At 42.4% G+C, this 17702-nt stretch overlaps 1 protein-coding gene across 2 annotated transcripts in view; it reads left to right on the top strand.

Moving 5' to 3' along the window:
• Positions 1–17702, top strand: part of ROR1 (receptor tyrosine kinase like orphan receptor 1) — a 400273-nt gene that overhangs the window by 354790 nt on the left and 27781 nt on the right. For both annotated transcript variants that reach the window (XM_067006696.1, XM_067006694.1), the window contains exons 5-7: positions 5401–5528; positions 8000–8317; positions 9562–9807. In XM_067006696.1, coding sequence (XP_066862797.1) covers positions 5401–5528; positions 8000–8317; positions 9562–9807 — 692 coding nt within the window. The remainder of the gene's footprint in view (positions 1–5400; positions 5529–7999; positions 8318–9561; positions 9808–17702) is intronic.

The raw sequence follows: 17702 nt of genomic DNA, 5'->3' as shown, positions 1-17702 counted from the left end.
TCTTATTTACTGAGCTGTGCACTGTGCTGGGCCCTGGAGTTACGAAGCCTAATCAGACATGCTCCTTGCCTTAGAGTAGTGGTGAAGTGGGCACTAAACAGACAAATATAATATGAAGTCAGAAATGCGTAGGAGTGGTGTGATAAAGGTGCTGGTGGACGGGGTGGGGAGACAGTGGAGTGGGCAGTTACTAACTTCCCTGGGGGAGTTGAAGCATTGGGCTCTTAAAGACATAAGGGCAACCACAAGGTGAGAAAGAGGATGGAGGGAGCACTGGGTCTCAGGAAGAGAACAGGAGAAGCCAGGAGAGCAGCAAAGTGCATTCCTTGTTTGGAGACTAGCAAGGTCAGTAGCATGGCTAGTATCATTAAGTTCACAGGCTCATCAGGCCAGGAACCAGGCTGGAAAAATGGGCAGGAACTAGGGAAAGGCCTTGTGTACTACAGTTAAGAAACTGTGGTGAGTCAGAAACTAGGATGAATTTTAGGCAGGAAATGACCTGATCAAGTCTGTGTCTTGAAAAGATCCCTTTGTAACAAGTGACTGATGAACCAGTCTCTCATACCCTCCCTCCTGGTCTGCCTTCTCTGTCATCTCACTGGCCATAGGCTGGTCTGCCTTCTCTGTCATCTCACTGGCCATAGGCTGGCCCTGGACTGAAGTGCAAGGCCAGGAAGATTGCCTTCCTCTTCACACACGGACCTCTCATCAATTGCCCCACCCTCCTTGTATACAACTTTCAACAAAGATGAAAGCGCCAACAGCAGTTAATAAAAAATCCATCTGTACTGAGCTCTTCCTGACCAAGTTTGTCATCTCTCCTGGAAGTATTTGAATTTAGAAGTAGGCCAAGCTCAAACAAATAAGTGAACTGTTCATGATGGGAATTCAGCCACCCAGGGATAGGCCCAGATAGATTCTGATAAAGTTGTTTTGAAGAGTAAATGAGGTCATTTGAGGGCCTTCCCGATACCCTCACACCATAGCCCCTCCTGCTCATCTGTATACAGTAAGGTTCCCACCCCCACCCCCCGCCATCCTGTAACACTCTTTTTTTTCTTTTGTTTTTTTTTTTACTTTTTATTTTGAAATATTTATATATAAGAAAAGTGGCACAAGTAGTACAGAGTTTCCATATCCTCTTATCCCATTACCCCTAATGTTAAAGTCTTGCATCAACATTGTACTGTTATCAAAAGTAAGAAATTAACATTGATACAACACTACTAACTAATCTACAGACTTCATTCCGTTTTCACCAGTTTTTTTACGAATATTAAGGGTTTCTTTGGAAATCATGTGTCTGAGACAACAGTTGAGTTTGCTCTCTTGTCTGCCTTAAATTGAGGCACGCTTCAGAAACCCTGATCTCCCTGGAAACACTAAAGAGAGCGCCAGCAGGCCTCTGATGATCTAAACTTGGCACATCTCCATTTTGGCATCCACTTGGGGTATTCTGCGTCCTTTTACTCCCCACACCCTACCTACCCACCCATCCTTTCTCCTCCTTTCCTGCTCCCCACTCTCAAAAAACTACATCGTGGGTTTCCCAGACCCCACGCTACACAATGTGCTGTTTTCATTTTCGGAGAGATCTCGAGAGCCTTGTTCCAGACCCGAGAGGTTTGCCAAGGAACGTGTAGCTATTGACTCCCACTGTCGCTGTCAAACTCCGGTGGGCAGTGTTTCCCCATTCTCGATCCGTGGTGCTTCCTGAGGGGACACTCCTACTGCTGCCACGTTGGTCATGGTTGCTGTCAGCTCGCGTGACCATCCCTCATAAGCTCCTTGCTCTGGGGAAGGAGGAGATCCCAGAGCTGGAGAGCAAACTGTGTTTGCTTTTCCCTATCACATGACAGTGACTTCGGAAGGTTGAGGGGCTGGTAACACAGTAACTAACTGCTTCTATGAGAAACAGGGGTGCCCATCACAAAGCGCCCGGGCATCCTGACACCACGATGAGGTAGCTGGCACATGTTTGTGCCAGCTGCTGTGATGAATGGCCAGAATTCCGTTTGCCCTCTCCTAGTGCACTTTTCTTCTCCCTAGAACGCAGCCTCGGGTGAGCTAGCAGCAAGTGCCCTTGCACTCTTTCTGCCTTGCTGCTTCATGTTTTTAATTTGCTGAGCATGGAGGGCATCAACAATGAAAGAAGTGTGAGCTGGAGAAAAGCATAAAGCTGATTAATGTTGGAGGAGCGTTTGTTCCCCTCCAGCCACAGCCAGCAGGGGAAATGGAAAGGATGAAAGGCGATTGCGACTTGATGTTTAAAAGAAAATCGTTTTTGCCACCCAGCAGATACCAAAACATCTTCACAGTAGAAGGCCCCTGTAAGCAATGCAAAAATTTCTATAACCAACCATTTGGAAGGAAGCTGTATACCATGGTTACAAGTGCCTGTCTGGGGCAAATCTAGTTCTTCTATTTGCTGTGTCACATTAGACAAGTTCTTTTCTCTTTCTGACCCTATAGTTTTCTCATCTGTAAAATGAGAATAATTACACCTTCACCTTCTGTATAAGACTGTTGTCAGGATTAAACTACTTAATATTGATTTTATACATAAATGAAATTTAACAGTGCCTGGCACAGAGTAAAGGCTCATTACAAGGCCTCTTATTTATTATTAGGCTGATTTCATTTAAAGTAGTATTCAAAAGTAGAACATCATTACAGATCCAACAGCCTGGTATTCAAGCTTCAGTTTGAATTTTGAGTTTAAATCCTAGCTCCACAACTTACTGGCTTTGTGAATCTGAGCCAGTTACTTAACTTCTCTGAACTTGAGTTTCTCCCACTGATAAATAAGGATAATTAACACTGCACAAGGGGCTACTTTGACGAAAGCACTTAGCATAGTACTCAGCACAAAGAGTGGCAGACACTTAATAAAATACATGTTTATTTTTCTAGTGCTGTGGTTCTCCACCACATTCAAATCACCTGAGAGCTTTTTAAAACGCATGAATACCTAAGCTGCATCCCCGAGACTGACTTAATAGGTCCGTGGTGGGGTTTGGGCACTGGTATTTTCGAAAGCTTCCTAAGGAGATTGTATAAGCAAACGGGACTGAGAACTACTCCCTAGCAGGTGACATTACATACTGGTTTTTTTTATTTTGTTTGTTTTGTTTTTTATATCTGTCCCCAAGAGACTAGCCAGAATATCAGGAATTCTGGGCACAGTCAAAAATGTAATACACCTGCAGCTCTAAGCCCTTGATAAGAAATATGCAGCCAAGGAATTGCATTCCATTTATTCCAAGAAACAGTACTCAACGGGTCTTTTTAGAATCTTGAACTGGAAAGGTGGTAAGAAGTTTAGCCTTAGCCTCACACATAAAATATGGAAACTCCCAGTAGGTCAGGGATTTATATCTGGGGGTAATTCCAGGGTTTTGTCCTCCCAAGAGATATAAATTGAGGCCTTGAGGGTTTAATGTGGGGGAGGAAGAAGTGTTCTCATAATGACACCTTAAAAATCCAGAGCTCTGCTAATGCCTAGGGATAGAAAAGCATCGTCTTTAATAGTGGGGGTGGGAGTAGGGGGGTGCATTCTGGTCTCCGGACTTCAGTCTCCAAGATCCAAGGCTGGGTCATCAAGAAACTTCTTTCTCCCCATAGGTTTATGGTATTAGCTACCCAATAAAAGTGGGGTTAATTTTACAACCCAAGTAAAATTTAAGCCAAAAAGGCTTCAACATTACTCTAGGATTTATGAAAGTAAACATTTAGAGTGCTTGCAGGATTTTGCAACGTTAAAATTTCAGTGTCTTTATGTCAGGTATATGTATTCATTTGTACGTGTACTTAAAGTTTACGTTTTTAAGAGCTTTGCACTGCAAACTATTTGGAGGACTACACTGAAGATACTGCTCCCATCTCCACCTTCAAAATGACGAAAGTTTTAGTGAATAGGGAGTAGAAAGCAACTGAAAACCAGTGTCTTTTAAGGATCAGCTCTATCAGATTTTTTCACCTGGTTTCCTAGTGGGCTTTCTAGACTCCCTCACTGAACCCTCAGGTGTGGAAGTCCAGGGTCACAGCACTGAACACAGTCAATTTTACAAAGTAGAAGCTTAGTAAATAATTCTCCTTTAAATAAATGTCTTCTTTGGTAACTGTAAGTACTTTAATAATAATTGTATGTTACCTCAGTGTAGCACTTTTTAAAAGCTTTTACACAATTTGATAGGATCCTCATGACTGTGACCTACAGGGTCGAGAGGTCAAGTATTAGCATCATCTTATAGGTAAGAAAACCATAGCTCAGAGGACTTGGGAGGTTGCCTAAGGACATGCAAATGTTAAATGTAGAAGGAGAATTTTGTTCTCCTGATTTTTGCTCTAAAGTACTTTAACTTAGAAGAAACCAAAGAGGAAAAATGATGCTTTGTTCAGATGATGTGTTGATTCCAGCCAGGTTAACGGAGGAGGAGCGTCCAGGCTAGAAGTCCGCCCATAAGCCTGGCAGATAGCCTTCTGCTTGGCTGTGGTCTGCCTTTCAGAAGCAGATTGATATTCTGTACTCTGGTATCTTGAGCTTATCATAGGCCCTTGTGGGAGGTTTTAGCCTCTGTCCTTTCAGCTGAACCTGCCATCTTGGGTCCTAATCTCCAGCCTTAGATCTCCAGTCATTTGCCAGACTGTCATTCATCACATCACTTTCTGGTATCCCCTTGTCTTCAGAATAAAATCTCTGCCCTCCCCTTTATTATTGTCATTTGAGGCAGCAAAAACTTTTTAAGATTATTTTTTTAAGTTTTAGGGGATTATGAAAGCAAGTATCCATTGGCATTTGCTCTGGATTTCCTGGGATTTAGTGACTCATTTGAAATTGTCCAGTCCATGGTTTGCCATGGACCTCTCTCTGCAGGGTGGAGAAAATAGGTCTCAAGCAGGAGCCAAGTAACTGGACTGCCCTCTGGTTTCTTTCCAGCTGCCCCCAGCTTCTCACCCCGTGGAGTCTCCTAACTGACATATCAGTCCAAGTGTATCTTGGGGATAACGCGCCCACGCCTTTTTCGCAAATGAAGAGGAAATAATCTGTGCTTAAAAAAAAAAAAAACTGTAGAACATGTGCCCAGATTTCCAACTCATTCCCTCTTTACTCTTACAACTACATCATCTTCCAGCGCACCACCAGCTGCGAAAATAAAACTGTTTTCTCCCATATTTAAGGATGATTTTGTGCTTCAGGATGATTTTTCTGGGGGTGAAGGAAGCTTGACCAACGTGACCAACAGATGTGATGGAACTGAGGAAAAAGTCGGATTCCTTAGCCCAGTCTTTAGGATACTGTGCCCGACGGCGCCCCCTAGTGACTGTCTGCGGCATTGCGCAGTCAGAGCCAACTGCAAGTGTGTATTGCACCCTCTGATGTCTGTGCTCTGTTTTTAGAGATGAGTACGAAGAAGATGGATTCTGTCAGCCGTACAGAGGGATTGCGTGTGCAAGATTTATTGGCAACCGCACAGTCTATATGGAGTCTCTGCATATGCAAGGGGAAATAGAAAATCAGATCACAGGTAGGTAGCAATGAAATTATGTTTATACCTTGCATAACAATTTTTCTCACCAGAAGTTTTATTGAGCTCTTCTCTTGACAAAGGATTAGTCTAAGCATAGGGGTTAGGAACAAGGCTATAAAGAAGCAAGAGATGCAATCTCTGCTCTGGAATTTACATTAGAATAATTTATTGAAGTTTGCCCTTGGACGAAAAGGAGGCTTTGAGAAGTCTCACATTCATTCAAACACTCAATAAATACTATTGGGTGCCTTTGGCATACCAGGACCTGGGCTGGGCACTGGGGATGTGATGCTGTGGGGAATAAGCCAGGTATGTTTCTGCCCTCACAGAGCTTACTGTTTGGAAGCAACATTGTGTCGACTGAAAGCAGATGAATTTAGAGTCCAGAATTCTGGATGCTAATCCCAATATTGCCATTACTGTGACTTTGGGGAAAGTCTCTTACTCTCCGTGGAAATCTCTTTCTTTACCTGTGAAGTGAGCGAGGAGGCAGGATGATCATAGGTCTCTTCCTGCTCTAGCTTTCTCTATTTTACCCTTCACTTTTCTGAATTGAAAGTATCTTTTTCATGGAAATCTAATAGTGAAGCACTACCCAGCACACATGAGGTACAAAGTGTCGGCCACCTTGCACGATTTCATACACCTGGTTCTGGTGATTGTGGCCGCCTGTGCCACTCCCATTAGTGTAGTTACTCTGTGCCCTGTACCCTTGCAACACATTAAAAATGGCCTTTCTGAAATTCTAATAAGGTTGCCAGCTTTAGCACTGAAAAATACAAGACACGCAGTTACATTTGATAATTTTTTAGTATGAGTATGTCCCAAATGTTTATCTGAAATTCACGTGTAACTGGTCCTTTGTAGTTTATCTGGCAACTCTAGGATTTAAGAGAGGCAAGAACAAACCCAAGGCAGGCACACAGAACAGCCAACAGTCCAGAAACTATGTCCCGTGAGGACTTTGAAGGAGCTAAGAGAGGACCAGGGGAGCTATTTAACCCGAAGAAGCAACTGTAGGAAGATGTATTTGCCAATTGCGAAAGCCCTCAGGCTTTCAAGAGGAAAGACTCTGTGAAATTCCAGAGCAGAAGCAGGACTGATGGGGAGGAGCTATTGAAGAAACACTTCAACCTAGTAAAAGAACATTTGAACATACTTTTTACTAAGTAATCACAAAAATAAATGGGAGTTCTGATATAAATATTTGGTCACCCAATTATATTAATCCTCTCTTGGACATTTTCAATGGATATCAGCTTACTGGAAAGTATTAACATTTTTCTTAAATCCATTTAACTTTTTTTTATATATATTTATTTTATTTTATTTATCTTTGGCTGCATTGGGTCTTCATCGCCGCACACGGGCTTTCTCTAGTTGCGGCGAGCGGGGGCTACTCTTCGTTGCGGTGCGCGGGCTTCTCATTGTGGTGGCTTCTCTTGTTGTGGAGCACAGGCTCTAGGTGTGCAGGCTTCAGTAGTTGTGGCACTCGGGCTCAGTAGTTGTGGCTCGCGGGCTCTAGAGCGCAGGCTCAGTAGTTGTGGCGCACGGGCTTAGCTGATCCGTGGCATGTGGGATCTTCCCGGACCAGGGCTCAAACCCGTGTCCCCTGCATTGGCAGGCAGATTCTTAACCACTGCGCCACCAGGAAAGTCCCCCCATTTAACTTTTTTAACACAGCATTTCCCAAACTTGTTTGGTTATGGAACTGCAACTTCTCAAACACTTTTAACATTGTACAGAATTAATGTTCTGAGGAACATACTTTGGGAAACAGTGTACTATCAACCTCTTAGGCTGCCTCGTGAGTATAAGCTCCTTGTCAGTAGAGTTACGCAAAGGCTAGTGCTCTTTTTGTACAGGGATAAGAGGTTAGGCTAAGTGACCACTAATATTCTATAATACACACTGGAACAACTGAGTTGTGCTCTTCGAGAACTTCCAGATGAGTTGCCTCATTTTCAGAAGATGGAATAGAAAGTATTCAAGCCACAAAGACATTAAACAAGTTACCCAAAGTCATCCAGCAACTCAGAGGCAAGACACAGAACTAAATCCTGTGATCGGGCTCAGTCACTGCATAAAGCAAGTTCTGCCCTGCAGCTGTCAAATGTTTTAGAAGCCTCACAAAACTAATAAAAAGTACCGGATGAAACACAAAGTTCTGTTGCTTTGTAGTAAAAATGAAAAATATATTGTACTTTAACCTAATTAATTCTTTTTATTAGGAAATGGTACATATGTAACTTAATCCTGTTTTTTTAACTTTGTAGTCAAAATTATTTTTTTCAAGCCAGTGAAAGTAAGCTGCTTAGACATCTGAAATGAATCTTCTTCTCTTGGCCTTGTCTGTTTGAGCACAGCAGATTCTTTCCAATGTGTGTTTACATCTGATATCTGTTGACTAGATAACCGGGAGAGATAAACCCTGCCCCTGGGAGTTAATAATTGTGTTTGTTTTCCAGCTGCCTTCACCATGATCGGCACCTCCAGTCACTTGTCTGATAAGTGTTCTCAGTTCGCCATTCCTTCCCTGTGCCACTATGCCTTCCCATACTGTGACGAAACCTCATCTGTCCCAAAGCCCCGGGATTTGTGTCGTGATGAATGTGAAATCCTGGAAAATGTCCTGTGTCAAACAGAATACATTTTTGCGAGATCAAATCCCATGATTCTGATGAGGCTGAAACTGCCAAACTGTGAAGATCTCCCCCAGCCAGAGAGCCCTGAAGCTGCAAATTGTATCCGTATTGGAATTCCCATGGCGGATCCTATAAATAAAAGTAAGTGGTAGCCCCTGACCTTCTGTGCTGCCTTGGGGGCCAGCAACCTCATGAAAACTGGATCTTGATCCATAGTAATGATTCGTGTTGATAGTCAGATTACCTTCCAATGGGCCAAATACTGTGTGGGGCTGAGCATTCAGCGGTGGATTAGATGCAGCACCTATCTTCAAGAAGTTGCATGATGATGATAATTTTAAAATATGGTTTCTAGTTCCTTAATAACTTAAAAATAGAATTGCCATATGTCCCAGCAATGCCACTCCTGGGTATATACCCGAAAGAATTGAAAACAGGTGTTCAAACACTTGTACAGAAAGGTTCATAACAGCTCTATTCACCACAGCTAAAAGGTGGGAACAGCCCAAATGTCCATCAGTCGGTGAGCAGATAAATACATTGTGGTATATCCACATAATGAAATATTATTCAGCCATGAAAAGGAGTAAAATCCTGTTACATGCTATAACATGGCACGAACCTTGAAAATACTGTCATAGAAAGAAGCCAGACACCATTGTATGAGTCCATTTATATGAAATATCCAGAGTAGACAACTCCATAGAGATAGAAAGCAGATTAATGGTTGCCAGGGGTGGTGGGAAGTGGAGAGTGGGCAGTCTCTTTGGGGGATAATATAAGTGTTCTAGGATGAGATAGAGGTGAAGGTTGCACAATATTTGGAATGTTCTAAATGCACTAAATGGTAAATTGTATGATATGCATATTGTGCCACAATTTTAAAAATATATATGTGGAGGCTTACCTCCATCCTCCTTCCTCTCACCTCCATGAAACAAAAGACTGTTTTTCTGTGCATTTCCCATGTGCATTGGCATGGCAATGGCCCTAACCCCTGTCAGAAACCCATAGTGCCCTGCTGCTAACTAACATTTTCTGAGAACTAGATTCTTTATGACAGGACTCATGTGCAGAAATGGAAAAAACAGCCCCTGCACCATTCCCTAGGAAATGACTCTGGTGTTCCCCAGGTCCCGCCCCAGTTCTGATTCTTTTCTGTGTTCAATGTCAAAAATACTTGTGGAGGACTGGTTTTCTTCCTGAAGCATAAGCTGTAAATCCTCCCAGGAATGTCACTGCAAGGGCCGCTCTGTGTCCCATATCAGGGAAGCCTCAGCCGTGAGGGTACTCGCACATCCTCCCTCCAGAAACTGCTGGCTGGGGGCTCCAGCAACTCCTCTGCTTCTCTCTCACAGTTTGGGCTCTTCTTCTGTGTATTTCAGATCACAAGTGCTATAACAGCACAGGTGTGGACTACCGGGGAACTGTCAGTGTGACCAAATCAGGGCGCCAGTGCCAGCCGTGGAATTCCCAGTACCCCCACACACACACCTTCACTGCCCTCCGCTTCCCAGAGCTGAACGGAGGGCACTCCTACTGCCGCAACCCAGGGAATCAGAAGGAAGCTCCCTGGTGCTTCACGTTGGATGAAAACTATAAGTCTGACCTCTGCGACATCCCAGCATGTGGTAAATACCGTCATTGCCTTTAAAGGTTTCAGTCAGTCTAAAAGATGCCCACTCCATGCCCCTTCCCTTAGGAGAATCGTGTAAGGGGGCAAAGGAGATTGATAGTGTTTGTTTGATCTCAGACTGTTTCTAGGATAGATAAACCTTGCTGCTTTGACATAAAACACATTTTAGTGTACCAAAGCACACTCTCAAGGAGGAAACTGCTTTTACCCCTGCAGCCATCATGTTAGTGAGTATAGCAGGCACTGTCTCTCCAGAAGTACAGCTTATCACCATCATTCATGTAGTGAAATGTGTTACCCATGGTGGTCCGTGTCCAAGTGTACTTTTTTTTAGCACAACAGGTGTATTGGAAGCAGAAAGAGAACTGTTTTCCCTATGTCCTTGAGAACACCCACAAGGAAGGATGAATCTATAGCCATTACTCAGTGATCCAAGGCAACCTGTGGATAAACTGTGTCCTTTGTCTCATCCTTTTATACTGCAGAAGTATAGAAGGAAAATGAAGTTTCTGAATCAGTTTGTTCCTTTTTCTAGAAAATGTTTGGAAGGTAGGAGAAAGAGAATGCAAATGCTGCTGATACCTGGAGTTTCAGACTATTTTGGAACTGATTCATCTTCCTGATCTTAGTTCTACTGATAATGTCGCCTGAGTCTCCCAGGCATAGTGGGAGAGTCAGGATGTCACAGGAAAGCCACACCAGTAAAATGGAGCTAATAATGATATACATCCAGGGTTTATTGAGAGAATAAATGAGTTGATAACTGGAAAACTCTATGATGTCTGGAAGATAATCAAAGTTTAATAAATATTTTCTAGTGTAATTATTATATAGTCAATATATAAAGAGGAATTTATTATAATTAGTATGTAGTCTTCACATATAGAGGAATGCTTGCTCTCAGTTTAGCAAGTATTGTTTGAGCCCACTATGGAGTCGGGAGGGTGAAAAAGGAAGAAAATATGATTCATGTTACAATCGCAATGCAGTGTGTGTGATACGGTAGAAGTTAGCACAAATGCTGTGCAGTAAAGAAGAGGAAGCTAAAACATACTACAGAGGTCATTAGGAAAAAGTAATAAAAATATTAAAAGAACCCTTAGTGATAAAAATTTGGGAAACTATTATACTACAGTTTCATTCTTACATGTTACCTGTTACCACGGTATCTTTTCCTGCAAAATGGTTTTATAGATGGTTAAATATACTCAGTTTGAGAAAGAGGTAAGCAGACCCTTTTTGTGTCACTGGGCTTTAAAATGCCTTCATATGCAGCATAAAGAACAAATTATGAAGTTAACTCTTCCAGAGCCACCATTGGAAACATCAAAGCAAATTATCCTGTATTTTTTCAATGGTTTGCACTTAAAATTTATGACCTTTCCCACATGCTATATTCAACATTAATAGGAAAGGAATAAAATAAAACGTAGATTTATAATCATTTACTTAGTTGCTCCATCCCTTCTCCTACACCAGGTAGGTGTGAAGATTTGCAAGAGAGCCAGGGATAAAAGCAATACTTACTGAGCATTTCCCGTGTGCCAGGCATCATTCTTAGAGTTTCAGAGGCTTTATTTATAATAAGGGGTTAAGAGGGTTAAGAATACCCTCACGTTGTGACAGGTATTCTTAACCCTATGCTGCCAAGGAAGAAACAGAGGCTCAGAGAGCAACAGAGTCACCCCGCTAGTTTGTCTGACTCCAAACTCATCTTCCTGCTACTCCACTGTGCTGTCTCAGGAGACTGATGTGTGTCCGTAAGGGAACCAAATGAATTATTTTAAGGAAGAAACACATTATTTACTCGACTCTGGGTGAACACCGTTGTCCTTCAGGTGACTTCTGACCCTTAATTTCCAACTATAATCCTCATCAGAAGTAGGGAGATAATCAGACATAGAGAGCAGACTTGTGATTGCCAGTGGGGAGGGGGATGGGGGAGAGAAGAATTGGGAGTTTGGGATTAGCAGATGCAAACTAGTATACATAGGGTTGGATAAACAACAAGGTCCTACTCTGTAGCACTGGGAACTATATTCAATACCCTATAAAAAAGAATGTATACCAATATATGTATATCTGAGTCACTTTGCTATAGAGCAGAAATTAACACAACATTGTAGATCAACTATGCTTGAATACAATTTTTTTTTTTTTTTTTTTTTGGTGGTATGCGGGCCTCACTGTTGTGGCCTCTCCCGTTGCGGAGCACAGGCTCTGGACGCACAGGCTCAGCGGCCATGGCTCACGGGCCCAGCCGCTCCGCGGCATGTGGGATCCTCCCGGACCGGGGCACGAACCCGTGTCCCCTGCATTGGCAGGCGGATTCTCAACCACTGCGCCACCAGGGAAGCCCTTGAATACAATTTTTAAAAATAAAATAAAAAATAAAGAAGTAGGGAGATAATTTGCTCATACACTGGAAGATTTGTTGATAATCGGATTCAAGCTTTATTACAATTAGTTTAAGTCAAGACTCGAAATGATACCTAAATAAAGTATTGCTTTCCATTTCAACGGTGTTCCTAAAGCAGTCAGACCAAACACACTCTCCAAAAGCTGAAAGAAACCCTTGAACAGTCTTTCAGACTGTGGACACGGAAAGAATGACCACCTATATTACATACCATGTGCCTGCACGGTGCTTTGTGCTTTACATCTTCATCTCCATTTAAAACTCATCACCACGCTATGGGATGGATGTTATTAACATATTCCAACAAGGTTCAGAAGGGTTAAAGGACTAGTCTAAATGAGACAACTCATGGGATTGGACCTTGAACCCTCGTCTATTTGCACATAGCTCAGACCAAACTCAAAGCTTGCGCTCTTTCCCCAGACTCTCTGCTGCTTCCCATTTAAAGATTTTTCAGAAATAAATAAAAGAGTGACAATAGGCTCAACCTCTGGATTTCAGTATACTGAGTCCCATAACATGATACGACATCTAAACATGTTCCCTTGCTGATGAAGAATTCCTTCATAGTATTGCCCAGTGTATTATTATAGTATTAATCAGTACAGTGATGTTGGAAACCCTAAGATATTTCTTTTTGAATATCAATCTGCATAAATCTGAGGACTGGTTAATTCTAGTCATAGGAGAGATAAATTTAGATGCAAGTTAAATCTGCAGATAACAAGCCAGTTTTCACCACTTACAATAATACTTTTTTTAAAAAGAAATTTTCATTTCATTTGGAAAGAAAACAGTTCCTTTTGAATTCTTCAGGCCAAGCCACAAATACATCCATTAAAGGAACAGGGAATCCTTGACATGTGATCAATAAGAAGCTGCTGAGAGGCCAGCAGCTCCCCAGGGTATGAAATAAAGAAGAGAGCAGGTTGGCATCAGCTGTTGCTCCAAGGCAAGGCTTCTTGTAATCGCCCCTTTATAGCCCACCTCTAATAAAATAATCATACTAGAATCCTACTTTTATAACATTTCAGTAGAGCATTTGATTTTTTTTCTCATTTCATCCTTACAAAAATCATAAAAGATAAAGCAGGAATTTCCTGCCCTACTTTAACATATGAGACAACCAAGGCCCAGGGAAGTGGTAGGACTGAACCAAGAACACAAATTAGTTAACAGAAACCAGGTCTCCTATCCCTAGGGCCACTCACTGCTGTTTGTTCTGTACCAGTGGTTCTCAAACAGGGAAAATTTTGCCTTCCAGGGTTCATTTGGCCATATCTAGATATATTTTGGTCATCGCAGCTGGGTAGTGTTGGGGGATGCTACTGGCATCTATTGTGTAGAGGCCGGGGGTGCTGCTAAACATCCCAGAGTGCATGGAACAGCCCTCATGAAGAATTATCCAGCCCAGAAAGCCAGTAGTGCCAGGTTTGGGGAAACCTGAGACTGAATAAGAATTATACAATTTAGACTATAAATAACAATATTAAACAGCAGTTAACATTTACTGAGTGCTTACAAAAAGCCACTATGCAAAGAGTTTTTTATGCATTATCTCATATATAATAGTTCTATAACTGTATGAGTTGAGTTTCATTCTACCCAAGAAGAGAAAAATGAGACTTAGGTTAAATAACTTGTCCAAGGCCGCATGGTTAATAAGAAGTAGACCCAGGACTCAGAGCTATAGCCATCTTGTAAATTCTATGATTTATATATGTGTGTGAGTATTTGTGTGTTTATGTATACAAATAGGTAGGTAGGTAGGTAGGTGGATAGATAGACAGATGATAAATAGATTGATAGAGATACTGAGGATAAGTTTGCATCTTATAATGAGGTGTAAGCTGTGGGGCATATCTGAAATGGGTTCTTTTCCTCCTTCCAGTCAAATGGGATGGAGTCTCATGGGAACGTTCCCACATTCTTTGTTAAGTCAAAGTTAAGGAGGTTTCAAAAATCTCCACAGGGTTTCTCATTTTCCTACTGATATCTTTTGTTTTCATTTCAACTAAGTAAGGCTAAAAGAAGTATAGACCTAATTAAATGCAGAATGTGAGCATTTGTTGTACTTTCTAGAATAAAGGCACTTGAGAACAGTCTGCCCCAGATTGTTTTATCTGTGAACTTTTACTCTAAGACAGGACATAAAATTAAACACAACCAAATATGTCTGCTGTGAATTCTGGGAATTGGCTCAGCTAGGGCTGTGCGCGTGTGCCCACGCAGTGCCTGGGAAAAGCAAAAGAACAAAAGATAGTTTGAGCCAGACTTGACCTCTCATATTCCCTGTCTTTTCTTTCCTATCCCAGGCATCCAGCAATTAGAATGGTTATTATTTGTTCATTCACTTACTGAAACCAATATGTGTTGAACTTCTACTACACTTTAGATTTTGCTAACAAGCCACACCCTCGTGTAGCTTACAATCTAGTGGAAGAATCAGATGAGAAAAATACAAATCACATTAAGCACTGTCTTACAGTTCCTGGCATTAATGTGTGCTGTTATGTGCTTTTCTGTTTGTGCCATGATGTCTGCTGTTGGTTGAACACTGTGCTAAGTTCTTTACAGCAGCATCTGGCCTACGACTTAGCTGATGCTCAATAACATGTGCTGAGTTAACCCTCATAATAACCACAGGTTAAAGGTATCTCCTCCATTTTACTGATGGAGAAGCTGAGACAATGTTATTTTTACTAAAGCCAAGATCAGATCCACAGGACTCAAGGTCCAGCCTCTGTCCACCATGCTATAACTACTTAAAGGACACATTCTAGCTTATTCAGGGGAATAAACATTCCTTTATAATTTTCCTCTTCCCTTTGATCCTTATGAGCTCTCTAGGTCTTTGATTTTCTTATCTGAAGCTGCACAGATGCAGGAATGGAACCCCCAGCCACAAGACATCTACTCTGAGACCCCAGCGTGCTCTACTTAGCCTCAGCGTGATCGGGACTAGGTCCCCCGGCAGCTCCACCCAGGCCTCACAGCGTTTGTCCTTTTCCCGTTAAGTCCTAGATCTCCTCCCTTCCTGGCATCCCCAGGTCCCCAGTTCTCAGAGTTGGCCATCTTCTGTGAGATCCTGCCTGCAAACCTTCTCTACGCTCTCACCTCTAGTCACTGTGGCCACCTTCCAAGCCAAATACTGTGGGCTGGGTGGAAACAATGTTGAAAAAAAAAACATTTGCCTGTGTTCTTTCCAGCTGGCACCTAGGCACACCTCCCAGCTTCACAGCTTCACTGTAGCCCTTATCATTGCTTTTCTGTGCAGCCCTGAGTGGAGAACGTGGAAAATGTCTGTTTCTTTGGGAGCTTCTTTTGCAATGACCTAGCCATTTGCCCTTGTCTGTATTCTACCACGCAACTTATATTCTGTCTGTCTCCCCAGCTAATTGAGATCCCCTATTTGTTTCTTTCTTGAATTGTATGGGGAGGCAGAACCTTGATTACATTCATGTTTTCATGTTCAAACCTTGGCCCTTTATTTCACTCTAGATAAGTCCTGAGCCACAGTTCTTCCACTAGCCAGGCCAGCATGTCTGATTCACCTCTGATTAAAGGTTTCTCCATCTACCAAACAACCAGAACTTCCAAACAGCAGTAGAGTAAGTCCCTTACGTATGAACCTTCAGGTTGCGAACTTTCAAAGATGCAAACTCGCGTTCCATCAGCGTCAGGCGTGAGTGAACTTGCAGCTTGCCCTCCGTCTCCTAGTGCTGACGATCCTTCAGCTCTGCCATCTCCCACCTCCTCCCCCTCCTCCAGTCAGTAGCTCTTCTTGCCTGTTCACTCGATGCCAGCCCCTGTAGGCCAGCTGTTGTACTGTACTACTGTACTTTTCAGGGTACTGTACTGTAAGGTTAAAATTGTTTTCTATATTCTTTGTGTTTGTTTTTTATGTATTATTTGTGTGAAAAGTATTATAAACCTATTACAGTACAGTACTATATAGCCGATTGTGTTAGTTGGGTACCTAAGCTAACTTTGTTGGACTTATGTACAAATTGGACTTACGAACGTGCTCTCAGAACGGAACACGTTTGTATGTAGGGGACTTACTGTGTTGTTTTTACACCTAAACCAGCTTCACTGAAGAGTACCCACTGATAAGAAAGTAGTGAACAATTTGACTCAATTTGGAGTTTTCATACCTGGCCTGTTGCTTTTGTATTTCCTTTTAAGTCCTTGCCTTGCAACGGTTTGCCAAAGGGCACGTTGCCCAATTCTGTGCCTGAATAGCCCTGACTTGTCCCATAACCTTACAAACACCCACCCTGAGTTCTGCTTTGTCACAAACCATTTTCTCCACCGTGGTGGTTTACAGTTTGGGGCAAGGCAGATGTTTTCCAGATTGCGAACATTGCAGTTTTTAACTCACTCTGTCAGCAGCCTTCTCCCATATTTCACAGGAGACCTGTTGTAAGGCAATTTGTCTTTCAGCCATTTCTTCAAACCAGAATTGAACATTACAGTGAATTGGATGGTGGGGAGGGGGAAGGAGTTAGGAGGAAGGAATAGAGTACTGCTTTGTATAGTCTGAAGTTTCCCGGAAGAGTTATTTTTGTGCTACAGAGATTTTTCAAGATGTACTTTGGTCTCAAGTCTTTATATATTTTCGACAAAGTAAAGAACAATAGTTACCAAAAACTTATAACTGAGTCATGTTCCATAAACATTTTTCACCATGAAATAATTTTCTCTCAAAAGTTGTTTTATTGTCCCCAGTATGCATTGAGTCATTTACCCAGTGTGTCAGCTACTCTAGCCATAAGCCTTTGGAAGCCCTTAACTCTTCAGGCCCACTACCATGCCAATAGGAAGTGCTCCTCATCATCTTGGACTTTTGGTGACAGAATTCTGCTATAACACCACAATGATTGTTGTTACTGGCTTTGCATCAGTCAAGATTCTGGCAGGAAACAAAAGGCATAGGCAAATAGACTTAAGAATTTTATAAAGAGATTGTTTTTAAAGGTGTTGGCAGAGTTGGGGTAAACCAATGGGGTACAGGACCTGGGGCTAGCAGGAGTGAGAAGCATTACCATTCTAGGCCCAGAGAGTCAAGGGAATGATCGGTTACCCCTCCCCATAGAGTATAGCTGAGGCTGAAGAGAGGGCTGTCCAGTGTGTGCTGTGGCCTTTGGTGGAGAGATGCAGAACACACCAACCCTACTCTCTCTTCTTGCCCTGGGGTTCTTCTTACCATACCAATGCCTCCTATCAGCTGGACCTAACTGGAAGCCAGAGTCCATTACTTCTGTACATAGAGGTCAGCCTCAGCATAGAGCTGGCTTAAAAAGGACTAAGACTGGATCTGGTGAGCTGAGGACACTCAGGGAAAATATTCATCACTTGCTTTAAATCAACTGCTTCGTAAAAGAGTCTAAAGTTCAGTAGGGGTCTAAATAAGGTATGTCAGTCGACTCAGTTTATAAAATCAGAGAATCTTGAGAGGAAGGTAGAAG

This window comes from Kogia breviceps, chromosome 1 (assembly GCF_026419965.1).
Source record: "Kogia breviceps isolate mKogBre1 chromosome 1, mKogBre1 haplotype 1, whole genome shotgun sequence".
Classification (NCBI taxonomy): domain Eukaryota; kingdom Metazoa; phylum Chordata; class Mammalia; order Artiodactyla; family Physeteridae; genus Kogia; species Kogia breviceps.
This window is presented reverse-complemented; position numbering and strand designations above follow the sequence as displayed.